The following is an 18,076-nucleotide window of genomic DNA, read 5'->3' as shown; positions in this document are numbered from 1 at the left end:
TAATGACTTTAATTAAGTTTATGTTAACTTGTCATTACTTTTTGTTCCTTAAAATGTGGGGGGAAAATACAAAAATGACTCCAGTTTCTACGCTGCTCTTACTGATAAATCTAGCTACACATGTAGGTATCAGGCTCAAACTCCTCATTTTGGAGTACAATAAGAAACGGGACAAAAATGATAGGACCACAACTTGGTAGATATTAACTATGGCAATAAGACATAATTCATATTTTCTGCTCTTTATAGCCCTTTTAGATGACATTGTATGCACATTCTTCTCTTCAATATAATCCTGATCAATAAATGTGTTCCTGATTATATGCAACTCCCACTGTGAAATCTTCAAGAGAACGGGTATCTATGGACATCTTGAAAGGAATTACATTAGGTTGTTCTACACATAAAGAAAAAGTCAACTTTCTACCTAACAACATTTCTAAAGAGTGTGACCTAACCTTTGCTAAATCAATTTTTGAAATCAGTTTTCTCTGATGTTAACACAGATGACGTGGAAGAAGGAAATTGACGATCCACTGAATCCTGAAGCCTGGGCTGCTATGCAGAAACTCTCCAGTTCAGTAAGTTGCTTGTCCCTGTACAAAAATGAGCAAAGCCAGGAGCTTCATATATAATTCATACCTCATCTATTCAAACTCAAGCCTCTGGTAGAGAGAGCAACACATTCTCTGCCGTCACACTTAAATTAAGCCAATACCTGTGAAAAAGGTAGCATTTGGCACAAAATGTAAATGTAAATGTAAGAAATGATTTAGTCTGTAGTAGACCAGAAACACAATTCTTTAATTTTTAGTCATCTTTTTGTGATTTGAGGTTTGGAGAGAAGGAGGTTATAGTTGACTGACAGCCAGTTCTTTCTGACTGACAAAAGAGAGAGGAGAGAGATGGCTGTTACCAGGGCAGCTGTTGCCACGGTTACTACATTTTTCAGTGCAGGATCCTTTCTGCCACCTGCTGTCTGTTAAGCCTTATTACCTATAGCCTAGAGTCTAAGGCCTGTATGAACTGCTGAAAGTGAAAATTTACAGTTTTGTTATTTCTACTCAAAAACTTACGATTAAAAATGCTTTTAAATTTAAGATAGCTCTAGAAGTGAGCACACCTTCTGACATATGTTTTGGAGTTAATTGAATTAGTGTCAGTCTTTGGAAATAACACAAGATCTGGCAGATCATTCAGGAATGATAAGACTATAAATTATGTATTATATTTCTAATTATATTAGAGATTATTTAACCTGCTCTCAATACAAGACCATGTTACTATTAGTTAATTAATGAATTAGTCAGCAGACAAAATATCAATTGCACTTGTATTGAATATTGATTAGTCAGTCATGCTAAACATTCCTTTGTTCTGGCATTGCAAAGATTAGCTGTTTTTCTTTTCTTATGTGATTATAAACTGAACATCTTTAGGTTTTGGACTATTTGTCTGACAACAAAATACAACAAAATACATTTGATTTTTTTGGTCAGAAAATTTTATAGACCAAATGATTAATTGCTTATAGGAGAAACTGATCAGATTCAGTAATAATTGAAAATGAAAATAATTTTAGTTGCAGTCCTAAAAATGTCTTAGAATCATTTTCTTGGTTCTAGCAGAACACGATCTCTCACATTTATTCTTTTTGTCTGTCAAGATACTAGAACTCATTTCTAGAAAATTCATGAAACATGGGAAACTATACAGGGAACACCTGGAAGTATCTCACAGTAGTAGTAGAATAGTTTATAATGAAATTATTAAAAGTCTCTCATAGTGACAAACTCACAAATAATTATTCACAACTCTGCAAGCATTTAGCAGTTTTTCTCAGGAGTTGATGGAGATCAAACCAAGGCTAAAGGGAGAGTTAATATTGGACTTAGATTCATTAGGTGAACACAAACATGACTCAAAGCAAATGCTAATGTTCCTCTGAGTCTGCTGGATGTGGAAATAGGCAACAGTTTGATGATTAGAAGTCAGGGTTTCATTTATCTTGCTCTGCTGCCACCTAGTGTTCAGAAAATATATTAATGCTGCTCTAAAGACAGTTACTGTAAGTCTTAACAGGTGAATATGAGACAAAATTATTAGTTGAAACTGTTTTTTGCAGTATACAGAGTAATACAGCTAACTGGCAAACCATACCAATACAGTGGACAATGAGTTACAACCCCATAAATCACTCATCAGTGATGAGATTCTGCTCTTTTGCAGGCTGATGAGAAGGCTTTTGACTTCAAACCTGGCTTCATGGCCTCTTTTTTGGACTTTCTGAAGACAGGAAAGAAACAGTCAGGACTTGAACCAGGACATGATGGAGGTGAGCAAGAAGCCCTGAACCCCTGCTCCCCTCTGAAGGGAGGGATCAGACCCTTATCCCCACCTCCTCCCCTACCATCAACTCCACCACAGCAGCCTCCAGGGACATTCAGTGAGGAAGGGGAGGGTGAGGGGGCCGACCTGGCTCTCAGCAGCTGCCCAAGTCCCTGCAAGCCTCTGGATGAGGAGCTGAAAAGGAACCTGGAGACGCTGCCCTCCTTCTCCTCTGATGAGGAAGACTCGGTCAGTAAAAACCAGGACCTGCAGAAGAGCATCTCATCTGCCATCTCTGCCCTCTACGACACTCCACACTCTCTGGCTGCTGCCATGGCCTCTGCCATGGTCAAGGCCCCATCCACTCTGTCCCCACCTACCCCACAGGAGCCACCGCTCAGCCCCCCTCTTCCTGCCATGCCTCCACTCATCCCTTCTACCAGTATGGAGCCCGGAAAAGAGGAGGCTCTCACATACACTCAGCATCACACACAGGACGAGGAAGAACAGAATAGAGAAGAAACAGAGGAGAGAGAGGCTGAGCAAAGAGGAGAACATGAAGAGGAAGAGGAGGGAGGAGAGGAGACTGCAGACAATGAAGAAATGATGAGAGATGCGCAGAATCTGCAGCACGGGGCTCTGGAAGAGCAGGAGGAGGTGGAAGAGGAAGAGGAGGAGGAGAGGATGTCTGAAATGCAGATGTCAGAGGTTCTGAAGGTTGAAGGTAATCTGTCTATTATATATATATATTTCTTTAGAATTGTCTTTAACAAGGAAAAGTAGCTGAAAGTGAACCCCACTACTCGAAAATTTGATATCATGTCTGAGCATATCTTTGTCTTTGAGGTCATTCTTGACCTTGGAGTAGTTTGACAAAATTATCTTAACTCAAGGTCCACTCACTAGGGTTTTTCAGAGCTTTCAATCACATCTTGCGGCCTTCATCAGCAAATGGCTCAGTTGTCATGGAGTTGGTTCACCTGTCATAATGTGAACTGATTATGGAACTTCAGTCTTTAAAAACAGGTGGTTGTATATGGGAGGGGGTTTGTAACCTGATTGTCTCAGTTCAAAGATAGTCCTTTCTCAGACTGTCCGCTGACTCCTGGCTCATGACCTTTGATCCCTCACTCGGTGGTTCAATCCCCGGCTCCTCCTGTCCACATGTTGAAGTGTCCTTGGGCAAGATACTGAAACCCAAATTGCTTCTGATGGCTGTGCCATCAGTGTGTGAGTGTGTATGAATGCATTAGATTCTCCTCCTGATGAGCAGGTTGGCACCTTGCATAGTAGCCATCAGTCTATGAATGTGTGTGTGAATGGCTGAATGTATGCATGTAAAGCACTTTGAGTGGTTGGAAGACTAGAAAGGTGCTATATAAGTGCAGTCCATTTATCATTTTCTCATTGCTGCTGTGGTGCTTCACATCTGACACGTTTCTCACTCATCCATACACTTCTTACTTACATGTAGAAGAATCTCTTCTCAAGGCATTGTGGGATAGCAGGCGGTGCAGAATTCAGGGAGGAGTTGAGAGCTACTTTTTTATTTTGACTAAGGCTCCAATCTTAGGTCACGTGATGACATCTGAACCACCTTCATGACACCTGAGCCAACAACAATTAACTGAGAAAGCTCTGGAAAAAGCTAGTGAGTGGACTTAAGATGATTTTGTCTGAATCAGTTGGCAGCATCAATATCCACACCAACATGTTTTGCAGTGCGGTTCCTTTGGGTCCCGCACTGACATCTGGTTTCATGCAGAAACACACCAAACCAGGGGAGGAATCAAACAATCATTTCACCTTAAAAATTAGCAGCAGTTATTCAAATTCAAACAACTTTATTTTTCTGTTAGGAACTTCTTTTGGGAAGAGAGTACCAGTGCACATAACCAAACAAACAAATCAGATAAAAACAGCATCAATAAGTCCAGTTTACGGACAGTATTTAAATAGCTCTCATAATTAAAAGACATGTTAAAATCTAAAATCTAAAGTTCATATCAAAAAGTTCATATATACCTTTCATTTAAAGTGCTAGTGTGTGCGTGTGAGACAATCTGTTTACCCAGCTAGACCCAGTTCAGGAGGCTGGAATGAAGCTGGCTTTGGTCCGCCTGGTTTTGAGTAGAGAGTAACTTTCCCATTTCCTCCTCCCATCCTATTTTTCAGATTCTCCATCAGGACCTGTGCTTGCTCCTGCACCTCCATCCCCATCACCGTCCATCTCCCCCTCACCACCCACCTACTCTTCACCCTCACCCCTCCCTCCCCTGTGTCTCTCTGAACCCTCCCCTCTGCCGATGCAGCAGGATGAGGAAGAGGTGAATCCAACTTATCCTCCTCCTGAGCAGCAGCAGGCTTCCTACCAACTGGCTCCAACTGCAGGTACCTCTCCACCCCCCTCCACCTCCCCTCCGGCCATTCCCTCCTCACCCCTCTCCAACCTTCCCCTGGGCCAGTCCATACCCCCTCCGTCCACCACACCGCCTCCATCATCCTCTGATCAGGACCAGGAACCTGAAGCTGGGCAGCCGTCCCCCTCCTCATCCTCTTCTTCCTCACCCTCTTCATCATCGTCTCCACCGCCATCCCCTCCAACCCCAGAGGAAGCCCCAGCACCCCAGCGTCTTACCTCCCTCCACCTGGCAAAGAAGCAGGCTGACGCCGCCATCGCTGGGGAGAGTGAAGAGGAGGACAGTGAGAGTGGAGGCGAGGGAATCTTCCGTGAGCGGGATGAGTTTGTGGTTCGAACTGAGGACATCGGGACTCTGAAGGTGAGTCCCTGCACAGCTCCCAGGAAGTATGTATGGTGAATAAAATACCTTAACATTAATAATATACACTGCATTTGTTTGTGTGTCACCAGATGGCCTTGCAGACAGGCCGGGAGCCCCCACCAATCTGGAGGGTGCAGAAAGCTTTGCTCCAGAAATTCAGCCCAGAGATCAAAGATGGTCAAAGGCAGTTCTGTGCAACCAGTAATGTAAGTTTTCCAGCAGTCATACGTTTATCTCAGGACTCCCACAGGTTAAATCAAAACTGAATTACGTAGAGCAGGTAACTGATGATCTGCTGCTCTCTAGGGGTTCAAAACAAATTAGTGTTGTCATAGTTGGTATGGTACAATCCAGGGCCCCGCAACTGTAATCATTTCAAGGGTTTACAATATTCCGTGTGTGTCTTTCCTCGCTGTAATCATTCCTCTTGTTCATACTGGTTATTAAAAGATCCCCTTCAAATGTGATTTCAATGTAAGTGATGGAGGCCAAAATCCACAGTGTGTCCACACAGTCATTTAGTGCAAAAATGCATTTAAAAGTTGATGTGAAGCTTATATGAGGCTTCAGCAGTCTGAGTTAGTCATATCAAGTGGATATCTGACACATTTACAGTCTTTTTAGCAGCAAATTCCCTCTTTGTGTTTCCTCAGGCAGTGTTTCCCTGTTGAGCTGTGGTGGAAGTATAGTAACAAAAAGACTGTAACGTTGAAAGATATCTACTTGATTTGACTCATTTGGACGCTGAAGCTTCATATTAGCTTCAGATAAACTCTTAAATACATTTATGTACAGAAGGAGGACTGTGGATTTTGTCCCCCATCACTTCCATTGTAAGTGCATCATGAAGGGATCTTCTAATGGTCAGTATGAACAGGAGGAATGATTACAGCAAGAAACATATGTTTCATGTTCCTGTTGTTTCAAGACAAACTTGAAAAATTGTGAACATTGTGAGTATCCAGTTGATTGATCCTCACTTTTATCCTGTATAACATAATCATTTTTTTCATATAGAACAACACTGTTTATTAAATTATAATTCTTATTCTTATTGTCTCTTCCCTCAGTATCTGGGTTACTTTGGTGATGCAAAAATGCGTTACCAGCGTTTGTACGTGAAGTTCTTGGAGAATGTCAACAAGAAAGATTATGTCAGAGTGTGTTCCAGAAAGCCGTGGCATAGAGCTGGTCTGACTCTGAGGTGAGGCTATGAGTTTGATGTTCTTGTCAAATGTTTCTGTTTGTTACTCAGTCATACAAGAATCGGAGCTACAGCAACATCAAAACGACAGATCTGAATGAATTTCTGTGAGAAATGTGTCAAAAACGTACATAGCTGTCAACAACTGATTTTGGGTTCATCTCAAATAACAAACGAGCTTTGTTGGCCTTAACACATGGAACTTCATTCACTCTGTGTCTTTCTTTTTTAACTTATTGATTGACAGGCGGCAGTCACTACCTAAACAGCTGCCCACCATTCACAATCAAACCCCACCTCGAGGGGAGAGAGACGACAGAGACAAGGAGAGACAGAAAGAGAGAGAGCTGAAGGAGCAGAGAGAGAGAGAAAAAGAACAAAGGGATAGGGAACACAGGGAGAAAGTTGAAAAGGAATATAAGGAAAGAGAGAAGAGAGAGAAGGAGGAGAGAGAGAAAAAAGAGAAGGAGAAACAGGAGAGGGAGCAAAAAGAGAGGGACAGGAGAGAGAAAGAGAAGATGGAGAGGGAAAAAGAGGACAGAGAGCAAAGGGAGAGGGAGCGTAGAGAAAAGGAGAAAAAAATGGAACGAGAAAGAGAGGGTGAAAGAAGGGAGAAGGAGCAGAAAGAGAGGGAGAAGAAAGAGAAGGAGCAGAAGGACAGGGAGACAAGGGAATATGAGAAAGAGCAAAAAGAGAGGGAGCTGAAAGAGAGGGAGAAGAGGAACAGGGAGCAGAGAGAGAAGGAGAAACAGGACAGGGAGCGGAAAGAAAAGGAGAGACAGGAAAGGGAGTGGAAAGAATGGGAGAGACAGGAGAGAGAACGAAAAGAAAGGGAGAAACAGGAGAGGGAGCAGAAAGACAGGGAGCAAAAAGAAAGGGAGCAACAGGACAGAGAGCAGAAGGAGAGAGAAAAACAGGAGAGAGCACGGAAAGAAAAGGAAAAAAAGGAGAGGGAGCAAAGTGAAAGGGAGAGGCAGGAGAGAGAACAAAAAGAGAATGAGAAACAAGAGAGGGAGAGACGAGAAAAAGAGAGAGAAAAGAGAGAAAAGGAGAGGAGAGAAAAGGAGAAACAGGAGTTTAGGGAGAAGGAGAGAGAGCAGAAGGAGAGGGAACAAGAGAAAGAGAGGGAACATAAGGAAAAGGAGGGGATAGAAAGGGAGAAAGAGAAGGAGAAACAAAGGGAGCAGGAGAAAGAGAAAAGAGACAGAGAGGAGCGAGAAAGGAGAGTTGGCACAGTGGAGTGTGTGAGGTTGAAGGAGGAGAAGAGAGGAGGAGAGAAGATGCAGCGTCAGTCCAAAGCCAAGACCTCACAGGACAAGGCAGAGCCTCCTCCTAAGAAAAGGAAGAAGTGGCTGAAGGAGGTGCCATCCTCCTCCTCTGAGTCTGACTCCTCTCCACCCAGTGATGACGAAGGTCAGCTGCTATGTGTGTGTGTGTATGGTACACACATTTTCATTAATAACATATTCATGAATCTCCCTCGGCATGTGTCTGCTGTGTCCAGGCCCTCAGTGTGAGTTGTTTGTGTTTAAGGACCTGTGCGGGGTGGAGTTAACAGCAGAGCCATGAGGGAGATGTTCAGGAGCTACGTGGAGATGCTGGTCAGTACGGCACTTGACCCTGATATGATCCAAGCACTGGAGGACACTGACGGTGAGAACTCAGATGGAAGGACACAATGAAAGTATGAATGAGTTGAGAGTATAAGTGACTTGTCCAGAGATTGAATGGCCTTTTCACTGTTGTTGTGTGTTGAGTCTGAGTAGCCTATGCCACATGCTGTGGTATGATTTGTCTGCTGGAAAGTAGTGGATTCCCCTCTATGTGAATGTGATTTTGTTCATGAGTGAGGGTAAAATGGAGCGTGAGTGAGAGAACTGGCTAGATGAAGGGTGCAGGCGACATGCATTTATTGCACTTTCGGCATTATTAAAGGACAGGTTCACAGTTTTTCAAGTCTGTTTTAAAACAACAGTCAGGTGTCCATATGAACAGTGAAAGAGGTTTTCCTCGCTGTAATCATTCCTCCTGTTCATACTGGTTCAATGTAAGTGATGGAGGCCAAAATCCACAGTGTGTCCACACAGTCATTTAGTGCAAAAATGTATTTAAAAGTTGATGTGAAGCTTATATGAGGCTTCATCAGTCTGAGTTAGTCATATCAAGTGGATATCTGACACATTCACAGTCTTTTTAGCAGCAATTTCCCTCTTTGTGTTTCCTCAGACAGTGTTTCCCTGTTGAGCTGTGGTGGAAGTATAGTAACAAAAAAGAAAGATATCTACTTGATTTGACTCATTTGGACGATGAAGCTTCATATTAGCTTCAGATAAACTTTTAAATACATTTTTGCACAGAAGGAGGACTGTGGATTTTGTCCCCCATCACTGCCATTGTAAGTGCATTATGAAGGGATCTTCTAATGATCAGTATGAACAGGAGGAATGATTACAGCAAGAAAAACATGTTTGAATGTTCATTTGTGCTCCTGACTGTTGTTTCAAGATAGACTTGAAAAATTGTGCACCTGTCCTTTAATGTGAGGAACATCTTTTATCATGCCAATTCTGTTGTATGGAAAACCACCACTGAAAGCACTTAACCTACTAACTGTTGTTAACCTCCTCACAATAATAAGCAGTGACAGTGGTTAAAATATAAGACTGAAATGAAAATGAGTGTTGTACTACTTTAACTCCAGATGAGTTGTACCTCCCACCCATGAGGAAGATTGATAGCCTGCTCAGTGAACAGAAGAAGAGGTTGTTGAGGAGGGTCAACATGAGTGCTCAGCACCAGGTAAACCTTCACATTCTTCTAGTTTGTTTTACAAGAACTTGTCAAATCAATGTCTGTTACAACTGATTTACAAGAAATAAATACCAAATAGAAAAAGGAAAAAAAGGAGTTCTTTGTACCAATCCTGTGCAAACATATGTGAGTTTAACTAAAACTGAGTTGTATCTCATGTATTTGACTACATTGTGCTTTCCTGTCTCTAGGAGGCTTTACACATCTTCCCCAAGATGACAGCAGACCCACTGGAAACTGGAGCTGTCAAAGTTCACCTTGGTGGGGAGGGTTACAACCGCAAAACTCTGAACCGCGTCAAGAGGAGTATTCCTAAGCAACAGGTAAGAAATAGCATGGCTATAACATCACTCTTACTCATATTGTACTTTTTGAAGCGTTGTGGGTAACCGGTCCTTGGTTGACAAAAGATGGATGAATGTCATTCATCTAAAGACAAAGAGCAACTAACATACAAAATATGACTAAGTGTATACTATATTCACACATGGATAAATAATACATGCATAACAAAAAGAAAAACAATACAAAACATGAATGCCATCATCAGTTACCATATTGTACAAACTAAGACTAACATGTTGCTACTAACAGTATTCAGAGGAAATACTGTAGTCTAAAAATACTCCATTACAAGTAAAAGTACAGAAGTATTATCAGCAAAATGTACTTAATGTGTTAAAAGTAAAAGTAGGCTTCTTTTAGGGTGGTATATTATTTTAGTATATTGTATTGCTTGTTTTTATCACTAACAAATACATATAAGAGCATTTTGTGTTGCAGTTTGTCAATGTGGAGGCAATTTTAGATACTTTGGGTAGATTAATAGTACTGCATTATATTATATAAGTGTATCATATGTTTTTATAATGATGATAATGATAATAAACTTTGTTTATATAGCAACGTTCAGATACTAATGCAGCTCAAAGTGCATAACAAATTTAAAAAGAAAAGAGCAGATAATTTAAATAACAGTTAGAATATTAAAGCTATAATATGTAATTATTCCACATTAAAATGTCTCAAAACAACTAGACCTATGTTATATATTTTGTTGAGTTGTGCATTTATATTATCCCAAATGTTTCCCACAATTTTCAAACCCAGAGAAATCTGTAATTTTAATCAAGGTAACGGACTGTTTCATTTGGTCGCCTGTCAATGGCATCGTACACCTCTACCAAAGAGTGTAGTGCATAAGATGCATGTGTCGGCGTTGTGTTTGTCCGCTACAATTGTATCTACCAAAGAGTAACTTACACACATACAAGATAATACATCAGCGTTGTGGTTGTTTACCACAATGGCGTCTACCAAAGAGTAACTTGCACACATACAAGATAATATATCGGTGTTGTGATTGTTCGACAGAAACTGTTATAAACTGACTTTTATTCAGTTTTAGGTCACATTTTCATGATAAATTTTGGTAATTTTTAACTATATCTTTTAGCCAGATGAAGGATTTAGTCGTCAGACGTCTGGATCTTAAGTTATCAGAGAAATAAACTGGGCAAACGTTAGCAGCAGCTCGGCTAACAGCCCCTCCAGGAAGTCTGGTGCTCGCCGAACATCGTCAGAGAAACACTGATTTTTTTTAGGTAAAACAGCTTTATTCAGTGTTTTTACCTGTAATCACCGGGTCCGTTTGTTTTGGAGAGAAGGGGACCTTTGCGGGTAATTGGACTCCCGGTAAAAACATCCTTAAAGATGAACACTGGGGTAAATCTATCCTGAAGACGCTGGTTGTATAACAATGAAGACAACAACTCTCATGATCCCTTGCTACTTCACACCATCATCACACCCCTAGCGGCTGAAATTACATATTGTGCATTTAAAATATATAATTTTATGAAAATCTTATAAATAAATGTAGTGGAGGGGAAAGTACAATATTTCCCTCTGAAATGTAGTGGAGTTGAAGTATGAAGTAGCATCAAATGGAAAATGGAAATACTCAAGTAAAGTACAAGTACCTCAAATTTTTACTTAAGTACAATACTTGAGTAAATGTACTTAGTTACATTCCACCACTGGCTACTACATGTCCAACACTCTATGCAAAGCCCTGCAACCATTAGTCAAAGCACAAGTAGTTCTACAGAGATTGAGTGCAGGGTACCAGTGTCTATGTTGATTGAGATATTGGGGAATAACAGTTAAGAGAAGAGTTGGCAGAAGAAGAGAAGCAGAGAAGAGTGTCCTCAGAGGTCATGGTGTTGTGCATGAAGGGATGGCCAGGCACCTTAAAGAGTCAGTCACAGCTTAGTGGTCAGAAATAGCTGGGCATCGTACATGTTGGGTTACTGCACAGAGGCTCTGTCCTTCCCACTGAGGTACTACATGCAGAAAATCAGTGGTTGATGAGGTGCAGGAAGTTAGCCAAAAAACCAGCATGACCTGACTTGAGTAGTCAGTTTGATGAAATGGTCAAAGAACATTGAGCTATTCATGTCCAGTGAGCTGCCAGAGAGACCAAGTGGGAGCAAATTTGTTCATCATTGACAACACCAATTATTTATTTGCTCTGAGCATGGAAGTTCATTCTTGGGGAACCTTTGGGAACAGTATACAATATGTCAGTATTCAAGGTCCTCTTAGAAGCTTTGTGAGCTTTCAATAGCATCTCATGGTCCTCATTAGCACATGGAGCTGGCTAAGGTGTCATCATGTATGGCTCTTTAGTCAGGTGATAACAAGTGGCTGTATGTTGGGGGGAAGACAAAGGTTTTTGAACTAATGAGCAAGAAGAGGATTATAAATAACTGTTTCTAGACACCTGTGTCCATATGAAGGCTGATGGGAACATAAAGATAACATATAGGCCAATATCTCAGTTTGAACTCTAACAAGCATTTGCAACATAAAACATCAGTGAAGGACCCGACATCTTGTTAGTGATGAGGAGGATAGAGAGACAGAGGTGCAGCAGGGCCAAGGGGCTCTCCAGAGCAGCAGGTGTAAGGACGGGATGAAGAGAACTCCACCTCGACTTAAAGGTGCCCTGTGGAGTTTTCTTGTTAACAAGCAAAGTTTGTTGGCTGACTGAACTACTGGATGTGTTAATTAACAACTATTTCATAACAAATTTGCCATAGCAGTTTGGTGATGATATGTCAATGTTGTGTGCACAACCTGTTTCCACTGCCCTCAAGTGGCTGAAATCAGTTAATGTATGTTTAAGACCAGGACAGAATTGCTGAATCAATAGGGACCCCCAGAGGTATCCCAGCAGGACTCCTTTACATGGCTAGACTGTAAGAACATATAGCCAGAGTCTTCAGATCATGTCAGCACTTACCACAAAGCATTCAACACCTTAAGATCCCTGCTATTAGACCCTTAAGATAGCCCCCCCCCCCCCCCCCTCTGAGAGAAAGACAACATCAGTGAAACAGCAAGGACCCTACTCAGGAGACTGAATAAACACTAGAAACAGACAACATCAGCTAGCATCGCACAATGTTTCTACAGTGATAATGGACCACAGTTTGCAAATCAACAATTTGTGTACTTTGCAGCAGCATATGGATTCAGATACACTTCCAGTAGCCTAACATTCATCCGGATTAATGGAAAGTCAAAAAAGACTGTGAAACACCTGTAAAAAAAATCTCACCTTAGTTTGCTATACTGGTCTTTAGAGGCACACCATTCCGAAATGCCTACAGTAGAACCCTACTTTTTCTGAAAGTACAGCTGTGTACTTTAGCTAAGACAAACTCTCTCAGATAATTTAGGCTGGAATTTACTGACTCAAGTATAAAAAAAAAATCAGTGTTGCTTTGATTGTCAGTAGTGCTCTTTTCAAAAGGGCAGGGGGGACGTCTTGCTAGAAAATACTGGAAAAAATGTCCTAAATCTTTTCTCTGTCACAACCCTTTGCAGGATCTGAAACTCTCAATTGAAACTTGCCGGATCTACAGTCTGTATCATTCCCTTCACCACTACAAGTATCACACCTTCCTGCATTGCAAGAAGGAGGTAAGGATGGCTTCTTTAATGATAAAATGTATTAAGCTTCTTAGTCCAAAACCCCATCTGTATCATTGAGTTTTATGAAATGCTAAAATTGGCATATTTACCATGCAAGGACACGCTCTCGATTCTCTCGATGCTTGAGAGTTGTTGGGAGTTGGAGGGATGTTGAAGGGCGACAATATATGGAAAGACTCAGATTTCAACTCTCCCACTTGTCTTTTAAAAATTTACTAAGTGACTTAAATGCTACAATTCTGGCAAATTAGAAGCGATTAGAGATGACTCCCCCTTCACAATTTCACAATTGCCCCTGTTGGGAAGGTTTTCCCTCAGGCACTATTAATTCAAGGAGAGGAAAGTCCTCATCCTTGAAGTCTTTTCTCTCATAAAAGTGAATTATGTTCAATAATGCAGAACGTAAATCCCACAGTTGTGTAGCTTGTTTATCAGTCACATACTCACACACTCTTCTGTCAGCCTCTTGGAAGTGATCAAAATGACTTATTTTCTTATTTTCTCATCCTTTCCACTCATCATCAATGTATTTCCTCTGTGGCAGAAAAATGTATTACACACTTCAAAAACTCCTGCAGGTTAAAATGGGCTACTGAAACACTGACTCTAAAAAAACACTATCAACTGACTTGCAGACACTCTCTAGCCTAGCATAAGACAACAAACGACCCATAATGCAACACTCTCTGTAGGCCCCAGTGTTACATCTCTCGATTCAAAAAGAATATCTGATGTTGTGAACATGTACGTGTCTAGTCCTCAAACATAAAACAAAACTCACTTTTTCAAATGGAATGTCCAGAATAAATTTGAGCCAATACGGTAGCAGAAAAAGAAAAGAACCAGCCGCAGGGGAAAAGAATAGCATAATGTATGTAATTTTTCCTGCACTTCACAGTTCACACACGTTTTTCTGTAGAGATGATGAAGCACCACATAATCAGAGCTGGTATTAGATATCTTGACACAATGACATGGACCTAGTGCAATAGAATGAGACCCTAACAGACCTGATTAGACTGATTATAATTTGTACCAACTCGGGTTACACTAGACAGGCCTCTAGACCAGACTTCTAGCGGTGGATATAAAAGTAATATTGCTTGAGGATGAGGTGCCTCCGATTGGGCCCTGGTGGTTGGGGGGGCTCTGGAAGGCCAGAGTAGTGTTGGGCAGTGTGGAGACAGAGGGTTAGATCCCCTCCAGTTACAAAAATGCTCCTCAATCCAAGCCAGAAACCTCCTGCAGGTCTGGGAGCAGCCTAAAGTAGAGGAAAGCAGATGAGGGAGGAGAGAACATCTATTCAACTTTAACCCAGTGCCTCCTATTAAGTAATATTAGTAATAGTTTTCTATTGTCATAGTTGTTTCCTTTTCTTTACCAGTCTCATGTTTCTTATTTACTTGCATGGACAATGCACACTTTTTCTTGTTTAAAATCAAATAATAAAACCTTAGTTGTCCACCTCACCCACTCACAGATACATAAATATGCACCTGCAGTTATAAGCCAGTTTTTACAGCCTTGTATCGTCTGCTCTTCTTGTGTAGTTTTCTGTAAAGTTGCACTGTGGGCATTGTTCTGTATGTAACTGACTTGTTGTTTTCTGACCAGACGGACAGTATCGAGCAGGCAGCGGAGGACCCCGGCCAGGAGGAGGTGGTGCAGCAGTGCATGGCTAACCAAGGCTGGCTGGAGAGCCTCTTTAACTCCTTCATGGAGCTGCTTAGCCTCAGTGCCAAGGCTTGAAGCCCCAGCCACTAAACTCACATATCCACCTGAAGTATTACATAGACGGAGGCTTTCTGTTTGTGAAACAAAAAAATCCCACTACAGAAACAGGAACAGGTGCTAGTAGTGCCGCGGTTCCAGTGAGATACAGTGGTTTGTTTGTGGGAGGTTTCATTTTTAAAGTATTTGTTTATTATTGAGTCCATCTTAAAGTACCTCTTGATTTCAAAAAAACATTGGAAGCTGGAGAGTAGTGAACTTTGTGAATGTGAAGGGTTTTCCTCAAAAGTCAAAGACAAGGACCATGAGATCATTTGGTCAGCACTACAAAAGATTTTTGTGAAGACCTACAATATATTCACACACACACACACACACACACACACACACACACACACACACACACACACACACACGCACGCACACATGCACGCACGCACACACACTGTCTAAGTAATGTATTGATAACTATATGGTTTGTATAATTTATACAAGGACATTTTTAAAAATGACCGTCATAAGATGGGATTGTTGGCTGTTATTATTTTTTGAAATATGTTTTAAAGGGGTATACATAAAAATGGCCCACCTGCAATTTTTTGCTTCTCTCATACCAACAGTGGTAAATCTAGAGTTGAGTGAAACAGAAATATGGTTTAAAAGGACTATGTGATAGTCTCTTGGTTCTACCGGCCTCAGTGTGAAAGCGGTTGAGATTCAGGGGTAATGTATTTAAAATAAGCTGTGTTCTTTCTGTTTGTTCTTCAAAAGACAATGAGAGAGAGGATTTAATGCCTGTAAAGACAAAGAACAAAAAAAAATAAAGCACGACTTTCTTAAAGGAAGTGTGACATGAAATGATTCAAAAGCATAAATGTCTGTGTTTAATGTTAGTCATTTTTATCTGTTTGTTGTTGATTGATATTTCCCATGATTTGACCTCTCTGAGGATATTCTTGCAGAGCAATTTTGTTGTTTTGATGTGTAAATATTGTACAGCTACTTCATTCTGTAGTTCCCAGTTCCTCTTCTGTACATGAAATTCCTGTATTTGACAAAACTAAATAAAACGAATGGCAAACGTGATGATGAATAAATACTCTTGTGCTCAAGTCATTTCACCACCAAGTGAGTGATGCATACATGCAGTAAAAAATCTCATCTATAGGAGGGCCTGTTAAGCTATAAGATAAATATATTGGTCCTGTTCAGAATTTTGTAACCTAATCATTTTGAACAAATTCTTGTTGAATGTGCATGTGACACAGGAAAACTGACCACCCTGTTACAGGACATTCTCATCTCTATTGATAAGGTCAAAACTATTGTAATCTCACTTTGCCAGGCAGTTGTATGGCAAAGGGGTTAAGGAAAACAGTCCCAAGCCTCTGTAACAAACAGCAGCAACAACATATCCTGCCCCAAACTCACTGGGCCTGTTCATAACATCTGGATATTTGAGTTCAGATATGCCTCAAAGATGCTTCTGTAGGTAATTCCAGAATTATTTTTCAACCTGGACGCATCTTTTCATCCGTAATTACATCATATGCCAACGTGGACCTATGTGATGATATGTACAGTGTCAAAAAACAATTCATTGTGTTGTTACTCTTTAACTTGTGGCTCTGTAATCATCACTGTACCAGTTTATATCCTCCCGTAGTTTTGTCCAGAGCAATTTATTTATACTGTTTCTGTGCATGTATTTCACTTTCATATTTCTATCCTCAACTTCCAGTATGACTCCTGGATAAGGTTCATTGGCATATTTAACACAGCACTACTGCACTGTTAAATGATGTGGTCTTTGTTGCAACTTGGGTCCTCCATTCTTGCCTCACCTGTTTTAGCCCATAGCACGTACAACCCAGGACATCTTCATCTGCCTTGCAAAGGCAAGTTATATAGGTGTATTTTATCTGGCCTGGTCCTGCATCTTCTTCTCTACAACTTCTCCTACAAAGAAAAGTTCAACTGAAGTTCCTTCTTCAGCTGGTGGAACAGGGCCTCTGCATTGGGAATATCTCCTCCATGGTGGACAATTTTGTCAGCTGATCTTTTAAGGGTCCCCCAACACCATCTGGAGCCCCTATACCATGGCTGGCCTCAGAGAAGTTCCAGCTGATGCCTTTGAAGCCTTTGTTGAATGGCTCTTTCAAGAGGAGGTAAAAGTTGCCCTTTTGTTGCCCTCATGTTGGTTCTATGTTGTACATTTTAGAGCATTTGATCCATTTTTTCAGGTAAAACACATGTAAGGAGAGAGTATGCTATGAGAAATGCAGGTTCCTGCTTGCCAAAGTGATTATGTATGGACACTCAAATCATCTAGCCTAAAATGAGGTCTTTTTTTACTGCACACAGGTAAGTCCATGTCCAGTGCTTGCTCAGTTGTCTAAGCTGGAAACTAGACTCAAAGCTTTTCTCTGCTTCAATTTAACTTTTTTTTTAAACTGATGTGGGCTTAACATTGTAAATAGAAATAATAAATAGAGATTGATCATTTTTGCAGTTGAACTCATTCTAATCAGACTGTTTTTCTGCTCTATGCTGTAGAACCTCTTTCATGAAAAACTAAACAAAACTGAGGACTAAGAACAAAAGAGGAAAAGGCATAAAATCAGTCAAAAGATCTGAGAATGGACAAATAATTGGAGGATAATGAATCCATTTTCTTGTTTTTGAATTATTTTTCCTTCTGACAGTTTTGGGTTCAAGGTCATGATTTAGATCATTCACATTAAGTAGACCTCATTTTGAGGTCCATGCTGCGGCAGTTTAAATGTGGTGGGATTTAGTGAATCAATACAAAAAGGACAAACAATCCAACAGGCAAACAAGCCAGTTGTCCATTTCTCCTTTTCTTGCCTTACATTCAGTTTTCACCCATCTCCCTTTTCTTTTTCTCACATTTGCTGCCTCTCACTCATTGTAACATGAATGCTTAATTATCATGTTTACTTTATAATAGTGTTACCTTGCTATGAACTGATTGATAGTCTGTGCTGCTTTGTAGTTTGATATATTATAAACTGGGTTTACTGGGTATTTAGTGTTGTAAATTATCCCTCCATATGTCTGAAGCTTTGTTTCGAATCCAGAGTGACACATGAAAATCTACTGACTCATAAAAATATCTATTGCTCTTCATTACTTGTAACTTTATTGTAAAATTCAGTACTTGTCCATTTCTGGATCCGAGATAGGATGTCAGGAT

General features: G+C 40.7%; 1 protein-coding gene across 2 annotated transcripts in view; it reads left to right on the top strand.

The window, feature by feature from the left end:
* The window catches only part of prr12b (proline rich 12b), a 40,436-nt gene extending 24,480 nt beyond the window's left edge, over nucleotides 1–15,956 (top strand). For both annotated transcript variants that reach the window (XM_067615974.1, XM_067615975.1), the window contains exons 6-16: nucleotides 507–581; nucleotides 2,230–3,052; nucleotides 4,504–5,108; nucleotides 5,201–5,317; nucleotides 6,182–6,315; nucleotides 6,563–7,728; nucleotides 7,849–7,968; nucleotides 9,017–9,114; nucleotides 9,318–9,449; nucleotides 13,021–13,116; nucleotides 14,743–15,956. In XM_067615974.1, the coding sequence (XP_067472075.1) occupies nucleotides 507–581; nucleotides 2,230–3,052; nucleotides 4,504–5,108; nucleotides 5,201–5,317; nucleotides 6,182–6,315; nucleotides 6,563–7,728; nucleotides 7,849–7,968; nucleotides 9,017–9,114; nucleotides 9,318–9,449; nucleotides 13,021–13,116; nucleotides 14,743–14,877 (3,501 nt within the window). In that variant the 3' untranslated portion in view covers nucleotides 14,878–15,956. The remainder of the gene's footprint in view (nucleotides 1–506; nucleotides 582–2,229; nucleotides 3,053–4,503; nucleotides 5,109–5,200; nucleotides 5,318–6,181; nucleotides 6,316–6,562; nucleotides 7,729–7,848; nucleotides 7,969–9,016; nucleotides 9,115–9,317; nucleotides 9,450–13,020; nucleotides 13,117–14,742) is intronic.
* The last annotated feature ends 2,120 nt before the right edge of the window (nucleotides 15,957–18,076 follow it).

Source organism: Thunnus thynnus, chromosome 17 (genome assembly GCF_963924715.1).
Source record: "Thunnus thynnus chromosome 17, fThuThy2.1, whole genome shotgun sequence".
In the NCBI taxonomy this organism is placed as follows: domain Eukaryota; kingdom Metazoa; phylum Chordata; class Actinopteri; order Scombriformes; family Scombridae; genus Thunnus; species Thunnus thynnus.
Note: the sequence above shows the minus strand (reverse complement) of the source record. Positions and strands in the feature narration are given on the sequence as shown.